The sequence below is a fragment of the Equus caballus genome, chromosome 3, assembly GCF_041296265.1.
Source record: "Equus caballus isolate H_3958 breed thoroughbred chromosome 3, TB-T2T, whole genome shotgun sequence".
NCBI classification, from domain to species: domain Eukaryota; kingdom Metazoa; phylum Chordata; class Mammalia; order Perissodactyla; family Equidae; genus Equus; species Equus caballus.
In genome coordinates, this window is record NC_091686.1 from 85793484 (window position 1) to 85807369 (window position 13886).

At 43.6% G+C, this 13886-nt stretch overlaps 1 protein-coding gene and 1 long non-coding RNA gene across 4 annotated transcripts in view; one reads left to right on the top strand and one right to left on the bottom strand.

The window, feature by feature from the left end:
• The window catches only part of LRRC66 (leucine rich repeat containing 66), a 30062-nt gene extending 17868 nt beyond the window's left edge, over positions 1 to 12194 (top strand). For both annotated transcript variants that reach the window (XM_023638101.2, XM_005608779.4), the window contains exons 3-5: positions 1206 to 1375; positions 8224 to 8413; positions 9657 to 12194. In XM_023638101.2, coding sequence (XP_023493869.2) covers positions 1206 to 1375; positions 8224 to 8413; positions 9657 to 11983 — 2687 coding nt within the window. In that variant the 3' untranslated portion in view covers positions 11984 to 12194. The remainder of the gene's footprint in view (positions 1 to 1205; positions 1376 to 8223; positions 8414 to 9656) is intronic.
• LOC138923657 (uncharacterized) overlaps positions 1 to 13886 on the bottom strand; it is a 31071-nt gene that overhangs the window by 15722 nt on the left and 1463 nt on the right. The window lies entirely within an intron of this gene.

A 13886-nucleotide genomic window follows, 5' to 3' on the forward strand; every position in this document is an offset into this window, starting at 1 on the left:
TCTGTTATGTAGTAGTTGGTCAAAGACACAGGCTACATGTGAGAACAGAGCAGAAGGAAATGTAAAAATGCAGAGCTTCCTTGCAAGACTCATATGGGAAATCAAATTTGGAAGACTGCTATGACTGGCACCTCTTTCTCAATCTTTATTTTCAGTGCCAAATGGTTTCTCTCTGGAACTGAGCGAAACACAAAGGCAGAGACCAAAACTCAATTAGATTATTTTGCTGGAAAACAAACCTAGCTACAACTTATTACCTTTGAAAAATACAAGAATGCCCAGGAAATAGTTATAATATCAACAATAAGAAAGAATATAGCTATAAAATAGAATAAGAACATTTTAAAACTCAAAGAGCTCATCCATATAAATAAATCATCAAAACGGTATTCAGTTTTACCCATAGTTCAATCAAATAAACAAATGTTTACTCATCACCTCCTTCAATAAAATTTAGATTTTTTTAATTGATGCTTTTATTATAAAATTAGCATATGCTTGGTCTGGCCCAGTGACACAGTGGTTAAGTTCAGTGCACTTTGCTTCAGTAGCCTGGGGTTTGCAGGTTTGGAACCCCTGGCACGGACGTACACACCACTCATCAAGGCATGCTGTGGCGGCATCCCACATACAAAACAGTGGAAGACTGGCACAGATGTTAGCTCAAGACAATCTTCCTCAAGCAAAAAGAGGAGGATTGGCAACAGGTGTTATCTCAGGGCCAATCTTCCTCACCAAAGAAAGAAAGAAAGAAATTAGCACATGCTCATTGAAAGAATTCAAAAGCGTATAAAATAAAAACAAAATTTCCCTCTTTATCCCACCCCACCTCCCCCCACCATCCTACTCCTAATTGTAACTGTTACTGATAGCTTACTTAGTTCATCTCCTGCCACGCCCTCTTCTCTGCTCACTCAAAATATATGCATATGTTTGCGTATGGGTCTGTTTTTCCAAATACATTGGAATCATACTCAATACTATTCTGCAACTTAACATTTTCCTTCCTGTTCCATCAGTTCATGTCAATCGGCCTCATTCTCTTTTAAAACTGTATAGTATTTTGTAGTATTAATATACCATACTTTGTTTAACCATTTCTCTGTTGAGAACCACTTAGGTTGTCTCCAATTTTTCACCATTACAAACAATGCTGCAGTAAATATCATCAGTTTATATTTTAGTTTGCTTTTTAATTTAAACAGGACTGTGGAAGCTGAAGTCATTACAGAGTTTGGATCTGTCATTCAATAAGATATCACAAATTGGTTCATCTGATTTTCATAACTGCCTGCGACTGGAGAACCTCAACTTACAGAGCAACAGGATATTCAGAATTCATCCAGAAGCCTTCAAGGACCTCAAAAAATTACAGGTTATAAAATAATTTTAATAATATTTCAAATATGCAGATATATGGGCAATTACGTTAGATGAATATTTCCATGAAAGAATTTCTTCACACCCAGCAGTACTGGCTATTAATCAAAAAACAGAAGTCTATTTTAAGATTGCCCTAAAATCACTGAAGTCTCTCACTTGCCTCAAAAATCAAAAGCCTCTGTAATGGACATGAATTTTGCTCGAACATAATACGCCACAGCAAGAATTGGCACATTATTCTTCTCAATCAAATTAAACCTAACTCCAAGTTTCCACTTACCAGTTATGAAGAAATTAAATCTTACTTATTAGTGAGGCTCCATCGCAGAGCCGCAAGGTCAGTCAGAGGTTCCTGGGGTCTTACGCAATCTGGAACACATGGTTGATGCTGAGATGTCAACAACCCAGGACTGTATGGGCCTCTGAAGGCCAATGACCTGTTGCTTCCATACCACAATTGGGTACAGAACACAAATGACAACGCTAAGAGCTCATTCTTGTAGAGCACTCACCCCATACCACCCACTGTTGTAAATGTCAGACCCATGTTGGGGGCACCCAGGTCACCCTTTGGAGCCGTAGGGCCCGTCTCCCAGGCACCTTGCAGTTAATCTCACTGCAGTCTTGACAGCTGTGAGGATGGGGAACCCCCACAGCCCGGCTCCAGTCTTGGCAGCTGCCGCCCCTTCTCCAAGCTATTTTCTCCACCCGCCTCCTCTTTGAGGGGATACTGTAAAATCTCCCCTCAGGGCTCCCTCAGAAACACCCAGGTGGCCTCCAGTGTGGCACCTAGAGACAGCTGAGGAGAAGATTTAGTCCTCTTCCCCCTAACCTCCATCACACACCCCGATTCTTTTTTTTTTTTTTTGCTTGGTGAACTAAATTAATTTATTTTTTCATTTAATCAATTGGACACGTTACAATTTGTAAATTTAAGGTGTACGGCATTACTTTGATACATTTATATATTGTAATATGATTGCCATTGAAACAATATCACATAACATCATTCTAGTACAGTATTATTGACTATATTCATGTGCTTTAGATCTCTGTGGCTTATTAGATCTTATGGCTTACTACTTATTACAAGTTTGCACCCTTAAACACTATCAGTCTCATCCTCCCAACCCCCATCCCCTGGTAACCACCATTTTACTCTCTGTCATTTTATAGGTTTGACTTTTTTTTTTTTTAAGATTCCACATATAAGTGATATCATACAGTACTTATCTTTCTCTGTCTGACTTATCTCGCTTAGCATAATGTGCTGATCTTATATACAGAAAATCCCAGAGTCAATCAAAAAACAGTTGAAATGAATCAGTGATTTCAGTAAAGTGGCAAGTTACAAAATCAACTTACAGAAATCACTGGCATTCCTTTACACCAACGATGAAACATCAGAAAAAGAAAGAAAGAAAACTATCCAATTCACAGTAGCATAAAAGACAATAAAGTACTTAGGAATAAATTTAACCAAGGAAGTGAAAGATCTGTACAATGAAAAACAATAAGACTTTGCTGAAAGAAATCAAAGCAGACACAAACAAATAAAAGACATTCTGTGTTCATGGATCAGAAGAATAAATATTATTAAAATGACCCTATTACCCAATGCTGTCTCATCCACAGATTCAAAGCAGCTTCCATCAAAATACCAAAAACATTATTCACAGAAATAGAGGAAACAATCCTAAAATTTGTGTAGAACCACAAAAGACCCCGAATAGCCAAAGCAATACTGAGAAAAAAGAATAAAGCTGGAGGTATCACACTTCCCAAGTTCAAATTATACCACAAGCCACAGTAGTAAAAACAGTATGGTACTGGTACAAAAATAGACATGTAGACCACTGGAACAGAATAGAGAGCCCAGAATTAAATCCTAGCATTTATAGTCAATTAATATTCTACAAGAGAGCCAAGAGCACCCAAGGGGGAAAGGATATTCTCTTCAACAAATGGTGCTGGGAAAACTGGAGAAATACATGCAGAAAAATGAAATTGAACTCCATTCTTTTGTTTATTTTGGGGGTTTTTTGGTGATAAAGATTGGCCCTGAGCTAACATCTGTGCCAATCTTCCTCTATTTTGTATGTGGGACACCATCACAACATGATGATGAGTTGAGCGGTGTGTAGGTCCATACCCAAGATCCTGTGGGGGTCTGGTCTTGGCCATGCCAAGATATGTCTCTTTGGCATGAGGATTATTTGGGGCTGGTTGCTTTTGATAAACTGGGACAGGGAAGGAGGCTCTGAGGAGTGGAACTTGCTTGCCTTTTGTTAAGAGACATTTACATTGTAAAGGAAATCTCCATCTGTAAACGTCCCTCCCTCTCTATACCAGGAAGAAGAGGGGGATGACTTTATCTCTAGAAACTCTTAATCAATACCAAAGGCAAGGACTTAAATCTGCATAATAATCTTATTCCTGTTTCTGGTAACCTCCTGTAACTGATTCCCCCCACCCCCAATATCCTCCTTTGTCTTTAGCTGGATATGATATTTAAGGTGGTGGCTTCAGCCATTTTGGTGAGTTGCTCAGCTTGCCTGAGCCTCTCCCATGTATACATGTTATAAAGCTTTGTTTAATTTTCTCCTGCTATTCTGTCTCGTGTGAATTTAATTCATTCTCCGACCAGATGAACCCAGAGAGGGTAGAGGAAACGTCTCCCTCCCCTACGATCCGAACCCACAAACCCTGGGCCACCAAAGCAGAGCACACAAACTTAACCACTACACCACCAAGTTGAGCCCCTGAACTCCATTCTTTATGTAGGCTGGTATCTTTCAATAAAAACATAATGTGAGCCACATATGCTATTTTAGATATTCTAGTAAGTAGATTCAGAAAGTAAAATTAAGCAGGTGAATTTCACTCAGTAATATATTTTTAACCCAAAATACCCAAATATCATCTTGTACACATGTAATTAATATAAAAATTATTACTGAGATAGTTTACCTTCACTGTTTCCTACTAAGCCTTCAAACCTGGTGTGTATTTTACACTTACCGCACATCCCATTTGGACTAGCCACACTTTAATACTCCATAGCCATGTGTGGAAGCAAGAGCATGAGTCTCAAATCTGCTTCTCCAAAAATAGGGACTCAAGGGATATTTATGGGATGGGAGCAAGATGGTCTGAAAGGTGGAGAGAAGTTATTGGAGGTGAGGAGAGGTGAGGTATTCGATGATCTGCACAAGCATAGTCAGACTTCATGCCTCTTCATAGGACGCGTGTTCACAAAATGGCAGCATTAGCATGATCAGAGGGTAGAGTTTTTAGCCTCTTGACATCAAAAGGTCCCCAATCCAACATCTGCTTGGGCCCAGTTGATGAGTTAGTGGTCTCTAGTGCTGGCTCAGTGAGTCGAGGAGTCGAAAGAAAGATTTCTTGGACTCTCAAGGCCTGGCAGTAGTGCTCTTTTATTCAGAGAATAGCATGGAGTAGCATGGGGACAGGACCCATGGGCAGGAAGAGCTGCAAAAACATGGGTTGAGGGTCGGGCTAATTTAAGGCATAGGTATGTGAGTTATCTCCTTACAAGACAAAGGAAAGAATATGTTAAAGAAAAAAGTCATTAAAATGGTATCAGTGCAGGTGGGGTCTGGTTATTGTGTGGTCCTATAACTTTAGATAAGAATCAGATCGGATTAAGTAAATGGTTGAAGCCACCACCTTAAATATCATCTTTAGCTAAAGACAAAGGAGGATGTTGGGGGGGGGGGTCAGTTACATGAGGTTACCAGACAAGTACAGCAAACAAGAGCAAGATTATTATGCAGATTTAAGTCCTTGCCTCCCCATTAAGAGTTTCTAGAGATAAGGTCATCCCCCCTTCCTCCTGGTGCAGAGAGGGAGACAGCCTCACAGATGGAGATTTTCTTTACAAATGTAAATGTCTCTTAACAAAGGGCAAGCAAATTCTACTTTTCAGTTTCCCTCCTGTCTTCAGTTTTTAAAAGTAACCAGCCCAAAATAATCCTCATCAGTCTCAGCTGGCCTGGAGTGGACAAAGGGGTTCTAATTCCTGAAGCACAGCTCACACACCCATTACCATGGTGACCCAGGCTCCAGGGAGATGTTATCTATAGGAGCCTAGTGGGAGTCAGAGAGCATATTTCCTAAGCAGCACAGTTAACAATGGGCGGGTAAACAGCTAAAGGCCGTAATCAGTAACTGCAAAAAGGAAAAAAACCTTTAGTTCCTAGCTACTTAATCACCAATGGCTAACTCTCTGCAGGTTTCAACTACCTGAAAAACGTTACAATATTTTACTCTCTTGTTGAGGAAGGGTAAATAAGAAAGCTATTGATCCTAGGCCAAGCCAGGCCAAAGCAAAGGTTTTTTCCTTCCCAATCCCAGTCACCTAGTTCCTATTTTTGGCACCTTTCCTTTGGGAGTTGTGATATTGTGATTTACAATAAGAAATATATATTTGGTCTCTGTCACCTTTTCAGGCACAGAGCTCCTAAAACCCTTGACATTTCCCAAATGATGAGCGCCATAAAAGTGTCTTTTGTTATGTTAAGAAAGGGACTGAAAAAGCACTTAAGTAGGGGGGCTGATTGCCAGCGGAGCTAGCCCTGGATTAGAAAGCCTTTCTGTCCCGCCCCCCTGACCTCCAGGGAGGGGAAAGGCGCTGGAAGTTGAGTCAACCACCAATGGCTAATGAAGTAATCAATCTTGCCTATGTAATGAAGCCTCCAAAAAACCCAAAAGAATGGGTTGGAGACCTTCCAGGTTGGTGAACACGTGGAAATGTGGGGAAAGTGGCAGGCTCAGAGAGGGCATGGAAGCTCCACGCCCTTTCCCTGTACCTTGCCTTGTGCATCTCACCCACCCAGCTGTTCCTGAGTTATACCTTTTTTTTTAAAGATTTTATTTTTTCCTTTTTCTCCCCAAAGCCCCCCGGTACATAGCTGTATCTTCTTCGTTGTGGGTCCTTCTAGTTGTGGCATGTGGGACGCCGCCTCAGCGTGGTCTGATGAGCAGTGCCATGTCCGCACCCAGGATTCGAACTAACGAGACACTGGGCCGCCTGCAGTGGAGCGCGCGAACTTAACCACTCGGCCACCGGGCCAGCCCCCGAGTTATATCTTTTTTATAATAAACTGCTAATCTAGTGAGTAAACTCTTTCTCTGAGTTCTGTGAGCCACTCTAGCAAATTGCTTGAACCCAAGGAGGATATCGTTGGGACCTCGGATCTATAGTCGGTAGGTCAGAAGCAGAGGTGGTAACCTGAACTTGTGATTGGCATCTAAAGTATCGGGGTAAAGGGGCAGTTTTGTGGGACTGAGCCCTTAACTTGTGAGATGTAACACTATTTCCAGGGAGATAGCACCAGAAGTGGGTTGAATTGTGGGACACTCAGCCGGTGTCCAGGAATTGCCTAATGTGTGGGGACAAAGTCCACATGTCGGAATTGGTACTAGAATCAGAAGAGTCGAGACTGCTTGGTTACTTAACACTGGAAAGGTCACTCTCCCGACCTAAATTCAGGGAGAATTCTGCCGCTACATGTAGTGGTCTGGGTTACGGTGCTGTTTGATTGCTTGTTTGAATCAGCTCTTCTTAGGAATTTATGTAATCTAAGATGTCAATGCTGCTTTCTCACCAATGTTTCTAAAACACCTTGCCTTGATAACATACGGCCTTTTGGTTTTCATCCATGGCTCTCTTTTCCTTTTTTTCCCCCAAGAAGGTTTGTGTTCTCTGTTTTATGATTTTCTCTTCTTCTACTAACCACCTGCCCCTCTCCAAACCCCATTACCCGACCCTGGTGCCTCCTGCTCCGGCCTCTTCCCCCCAGCTCCTCGCTCCAGTGCAGCGGGAGCCCAGGCTCTGGAGGGTATATTCCGGAGTGGAGGGCACACAGCTGTGAAGCCTGGTCAGATCTCAACTCTGCAATTTCATTCATTCATTCCTTTCTCCATTATTTACTGAGCACCTGCTCTGTCCCAGGCCCTAGTCATAGGGGCTGTGTGGGATATACTGTGAGACCCAGCCCAGTTTCCTCCTGTAAATGGGAAAATGAGGACATTGTCGGGAGGATTAGCCATAACGTATGTAAGACACCCAGTAGAATACCTGGTCCACAGCAGTGCTCTGCGAAAGGTAACTGGAGCTACACCTAACTACGCTTTCCCTGTCGTGTCAGGCAACTGCTTTACCCACCTTCAACAGGTCTTGCTCTGCATTTCCAGAGCCACCGAATCCTTTTTGTTCCCTGGTTTCCCCTTCATTTCTGATTAGACTAGAAAAATTAGTCATGTTGTATATACTGAGTAGACACGGAGGGAGATAAATGTACTGCTACCCTTGAGATAATACTTGATGCAAAAGATTTCCCTTTGCTACTTCTGGTCAACCACAGTTCTTTTGTGTTCTTTGTCCTCATCATCCAGTATCTTCTGTCAATTCCAAGATCACAGAGTTTCTAGACATTCCAGCGCTGGTATTTAATCTAGACCTTGATAACAACAGGGAGCCTAGGTTTTATCTCACAGTACACATTATAACTCATAGGAGAGAAGGAAGGGGAAATGATTGGGTATGTAAGATAGGCACCACTCTTAAAGCTTTCACATATATTTAATCCTTACAAAAACCCTGGGAGGCAGGCTCAGAGAAAATAAACGGTTTGCTGAGGCTCACAGAGTTATTAGGGGCAGAGCAGAGATTTAAACCCAATATTCTCCGACACTCAAATGCGTGCCAACTTCATATTGCATCCACTGAGGTGTAAGCAATATCTGTAACCCATTTATTTTGTCTCTAAATGTCCTTATTCACAGACTGTCCTAAATTTGTTTCTTCTCAAACAGGTTGTGGACCTCAGCAACAATGCTCTGACCACCATCCTTCCGATGATGATCATTGCTCTAGAATTTCCCCATCTGGAGGTTGACTTGGCTGATAACCAGTGGGAGTGTGACTATAATGTGGCAGTCTTCCAAAATTTCATTTCTGAATCCTGGAGGAAAAAGTGGAATGAAATTTGCAACAAGTCTATAGGTCAGTCAGTGGTGCCTCTTCTCTCTGAAATGGTTCCATTTAAACTGAAACAAGCACATGAAAAATTTAGTCTCATTTGAAACAATGACAGGGCCCCTGAAAGCAAGGGTGCTGATCCCTGGCGTTCCTTAGCCAGCCCTGGGCTGCATCGCAGAGTAGTCGCTGGTACCTACCTGTTATCCTCGGTTCATGGATGACTTTCTTCACGTGGTCCAAGAAACCTAGTTCAGATAGCTTAGAAACCACTGGATTCGGTCAAAAACAGAAATTTCACAAGGAGAGAATTTTTCCCTAAAGCCTCAAAAGGTCATGTTTTTATCCTAATTCTTAACAAATAATCAATCAAAGAGAGAACTTTTAAAACTTGAGCCACGGTTATTTAAAATGCTTGTGAACCCTCTGAAAGTGTAATCGTGTACATACACAAAACACACATATTTCAAAAGCATATTTTTCTTTGATTTGTTCTCTGCCACTCTCCCGGAGAGCTAGAATATGTTACGGAGTTGAACATTCTGGAAGCTTTTTTCACTGTTAACTCTCTCGGCTAAATCTCAGAACTAACTGTGGGGGAGACAGTCAGATTTTTTTTTTTTTTAAATGAGTCCTGGCCTCTGTTCTATTCAGGACTGGCCTCAAAGTAGAAACACAGCCCTGCTTACCAGGTTTAGTAGAAATCCGTGAAGATCATAGCGAATATTGTCAGCCACACTTATTTCATCCTCTCTAAAAGCCATAACCAGCCTTCTGAGTGTGGAGGACAGAAGGTCAGGAACCAGTAGAGAAACCTGAATATGTTTGCTGCTTACCGACACTGGAGAATGGTGAGGAAATGATATTGCAAACATGAGTAGGGCTGAGGCAGACTTTGCAGAGGGTTGATGGAATGTTGTGGCAAACGTGCAGTAGGTGAGGTTGTGGAGGAAGGAGAAGCGGTGTGGCTGCCCCTCCATTCTGGATTTCTCCTTCCATGGGCAGCAGTGAGGCAAGAAGCCTAAGGAACATACGGCCTCCTAGGCCCGTGAGCAGCAGACCCGAGCCTGATGGCCGTGTGTAAAAGCACACCGAGCAGGTACATATTATTGGCATTAGCCAATCCATCAGTAAAGCTGCTTATCATCGTGTAATAAAGAGCTTAAATACAGCCAGATCAGGACTGAGCAGGACTCATGGAAGCTTTTAAAACCACTGGAATCTTATTTCAATGCCTACTCAGTATGTGTTTTTTATCCCCTATTTTCAGGGAATGAGAAGGTATATTGGTGGACTCCCAAAAGGAGAATTTCCAGGGAGACTCACCTTCCTCACACTGAATCGAATCCTATGAGAAGTCTCGTGATGAGCAAAACCGAGAGGCCCCGGGAAGGGCAGTACACGCACTTTTCCCCACTGGGGAGGAAGGACGATGCCATGCAGAGACAGCTGCCAAGACGGGTCAGGAGAGATGGGGATGATGTGCAAACTCCTGATAGAAAGCAAGACGCTTCCCAGGACCTTGCCCTGGCCGTCTGTCTGGCGGTTTTCATCACATTCTTTGTGGCTTTCTGCCTGGGGGCTTTTGCAAGGCCTTATGTTGACAGGCTGTGGCAACAGAGATGCCGGAAGAAAGGCCCTGGTTCGGATACTGCGTATTCAAACGAGGGCTTCTGCGATGACGTGGAAGCTGCAGAGAACACGCAGCACCCAAGGGTAGGTCAGCACCAACCTTGCTGTGATCTAAAGCTCTATGAGAACCAAGACTCTTTCTTGGTGACAGGAGCCAGCCCACACGCCGCCATCATTCCTGATAGAACCCTGAACACGAGCAGAAAGGAGCCTGACAGTCGGCAGAGCAGGGAACAACTCGACGACAACAACGGGGCAGGAAGTAGCAAGGATTACATGCTTCCAAGTGACAGTGCAGCCGGGGCCCTTCTCCGCGGACAGCCAAATGCTGATCAGAATGCACGATCTTCAGCTGCACAGGACCACATCTACAGCAATGCCATTCTTGGAGAAATAAATTATGAAACTGTAGCCCAGGAAGATCCTCTCAGTGAGCTGTCAGTGGGCGTCCCTGCAGTAGTGGGCAGGTCGCAAACTGTCTCTAGCTCAATCCATAATGATTCCAGTGAATTAGACCCACCACTGTTGAGAGAAACAACGGCTTCTCTCTCGCAAATGCTAACACATCCGAAAGCACAGAGGACTGGAGAGCATGAGGGAAGAGGGGTCACTGAACAATTACCCTCAGAGTTCTCTAAAGAAATGCAAGCAAGCACTTACGTTAATTTGCTGAGCGCACAGCAGCAAAGGCTCAAGGGGTCCAGTGCTGAGGAAGAGCTTTCCACCTACTACAGTGCAGTCACACTCAGTGACCCAGAAGATACGGACCCATCCCCACCCGTCTTCCCTCCAGGATGGGGGAGGGACCTGCATGTCACTCCTGCTAACAAGGAACCAGGGCAGGAACACCCTCCTGACACTCAGTACGAGTTGGACACCGACTACGATTCTGATGAGGGGTCTTTATTTACTCTAAGTTCAATAAGTTCAGAGGATGCAAGAAATATGACTGAAGAAGAGGCACATGGTGAGGAGAGCCGTAGAGCCAGTGAGGCCCCAGAGGACCAGGACTCAGGAATGAGCAAGGACAATGTTATGTCATTAGAGAGTCTTGACAATGACATCACCTTCCAGAAGGTTCTGGGGAAATGTGAGAATCAAGAAGATCATTTTGAGAAACCTCTAACTTCTGGTCCAGACTCTGGTTGGCATGAAACTCATCTGGAAAGTGGCTCTAACACCAATAAATTTGAGGATCCATTGACCTTGCCCGAGTCACTGGGCAATAGTCCTTTCACTGATGAGACCCCAGAGGAGTTCAGTCATGATTGGGTCACAGCTCTTCAACCTGAGGTGGTAGAGTGGCTTTACTCACTTAAAGACTTAGAATTTTCATATGTGGATATTTTACCACAAACACCACCTCGTTCTGACGAAGTTCCCTCAGATCCTAGTAAGAGTGCCTGTCGTGAAAGAGACTCAAACACTTGTAAGGATGAACCTTTCATTCAGGAAACAGACACAGCTCGAAACCATAGTCCCTTCAAGATCACTACTGGGGAAAACTTAAGACCTTCACAACAAGATTTTGAAGAGGCCAACGTGAATTCCAACCTAATGGAAACTGATGCAAATGAGAGGTTTGTATGTCCTCCCGAGGACCATGATTCCAGAAGAGTTATAAGCCAAACACAATTGTTCCAATTCTGTGGTGATGAATCTGCTGTTCAGTGTGAAAGAGGAGGGGGCGAATATTTTGAAGATGGTTCCAAGAGCCAGGTACCATTATTACCAGAGCTTGCAAATGACGCCAGTTCACTAAGATCACAGGAGCCCTTCAGTGACAGAGACTGGGGTAAATACTCACAGGAGAATCTGTTGCAGTCAGAAAAAGATGATTCTGATCTTTATCCTCAAATGCAGACCCAGAGCAACTCGATGGGAGCTGACAATCTACTTGAGGACCAATGTTACTATGACGAAGACAAGGACGTCCAACTTGAAAGTCAAAGGGAATTCAAATAACATTTTTAGTACAGATTGAAGCACTTAGATGGAACTGCTGGACAGATTTTTACAAAGTCTGCACAAAGAACAGCACAACTTTTTGGAGGTTTATTGTGAAACTGCAAAATTGGAAGGATTCAGAACAATCCTAAATATTTTGTAATAAGTTATGTTAAAAGAGGGACCATTTTCTAGAACTAAATGTAAATTAAAAATCAATTTTCAAGAAGAGGAGAGAAGTTTTTTGTCAAAGAAAAAGGTACTCTACCATTATCCTTGACTAACCTTTCCTTGGTGTGACTCTCCAATTTGGGCTCTCATGAGCTGTGTTCTCCTGTTTATCCTCCTGCTTCTCCAACATTTTCTCCTTTTCCTTCCTGACACTCCTCCTCTGCTTGCCTTTTTTTTTTCCTTGGTGAGGAAGACTGTCCCTGAGCTAACATCCATGCCAATCTTCCTCTATTTCATATATGGGACACCTCCACAGCATTGATTGATGAGCAGTGTGTAGGTCCATGGCCGGGATCCAAACAAGCAAACTCCAGACTACCGAAGCAGAGCTTGCAAACTAACCACTGTACCACCAGGCCAGCCCCTCCTGCTTGCCCTCTTAAAGAGCATTCCTCAAAGGTCTATTCCCAGTCTTCCTTTGCATCCCTTTACCTCTCTCCTTGGACCCCACTGCCTCATGAGCAGCTCTGTACATGAGGTCCAGGTCTGCATGACAAGACCAACGTCCTTCCCAAGCTCCAGACTCACCTTGTCCACCCCAGTTGTCCAAATCCACATAGAGCCTTCTGGGACCTAAAATTCCTCCTTTTCCTCACCAATGTGATCTCCCACGTTCTCTTTCTTGGTCAATAGTGTCATGACATCCACCCAGTAAAGCCGGTTAAAACTTCTGATTTATCTCTGACTCCTTCTCTTTCATTTCCTAAATCTGAGTGGCCTCTAAGCTCTAGGCAGTGGAAGTGTCTGTGTGTCGATCTATACAGTGAGATGTTTAAGGATGACAGTCTGGATGGGGGCTAGGCAATTTGTGGGAAACCAGTGTTTGCGTAGACAGCACCCTGTTTTTACTTAGAGGGTACATTTATTGAGGGTAGACTAAGACGGAAGGTGATTGTGAGTTGTGGGAAGGACCCGAAGGATCCAACTGTTGGCATTAGCACTAGTCCTGTGAGGGATCTAGCTCCTCAGCAACTCTTGACTTTGTACTCTCTGCTCTCAAGCCCCAAATAAGGCACGTCCTTGGCTAGCACCTAGATTATGTTAAGGCCTCTTTGTGACCTGTAGTACTTCTCCTTGACCTGCTCACTCCCAAATGATCTTATATCCTATGCATCTCTCTACGCAAAACCTTTAATAACTCCCCATTGCCTAGATAAAGACCAAGTTCCATAATCTAAACACATCCTCCCTTTCCAGCTTCATCTCGTGACATTGGCACTGCACCACACATTCTATATTCTGCTTTACAGCGTTTACAGCCATCATTTATTTCAGCAGACCTGAGGCCTTCCCTAGTCCCTGATCAGTTTCTCCCTCCTTGTGCACAAGGGCTATTTTGAAATTCCTTGTCCTTAAACTTTCACTGAGAAAATTTCAGCTATTAGGAAATACCTCCCTCGCTCCCCTGCCCCAAAGCAGTAAGCACTTTTACATTTAAATCTACACTCACTACTTTCCTCCAATCTAAGAAGAAACCAGCATTCCGCGGGCACTGTTCCCCCCTGCCGCTGCTCTTGCTGCAGTCCCGGCATGGACCCGTTCACGTTTCTGTTCCGGCGCTTCTCAGCCTTCTTCATCTAATGGCTGCTTCCCGCAGGCTATAAGCACGCTCCAGTCCCTTCCACACCAAAATCCAAGGAAGAAGACACCACCGGCAGCTCCCTCAAAACAGTGCACGGGGCAGGGGGCA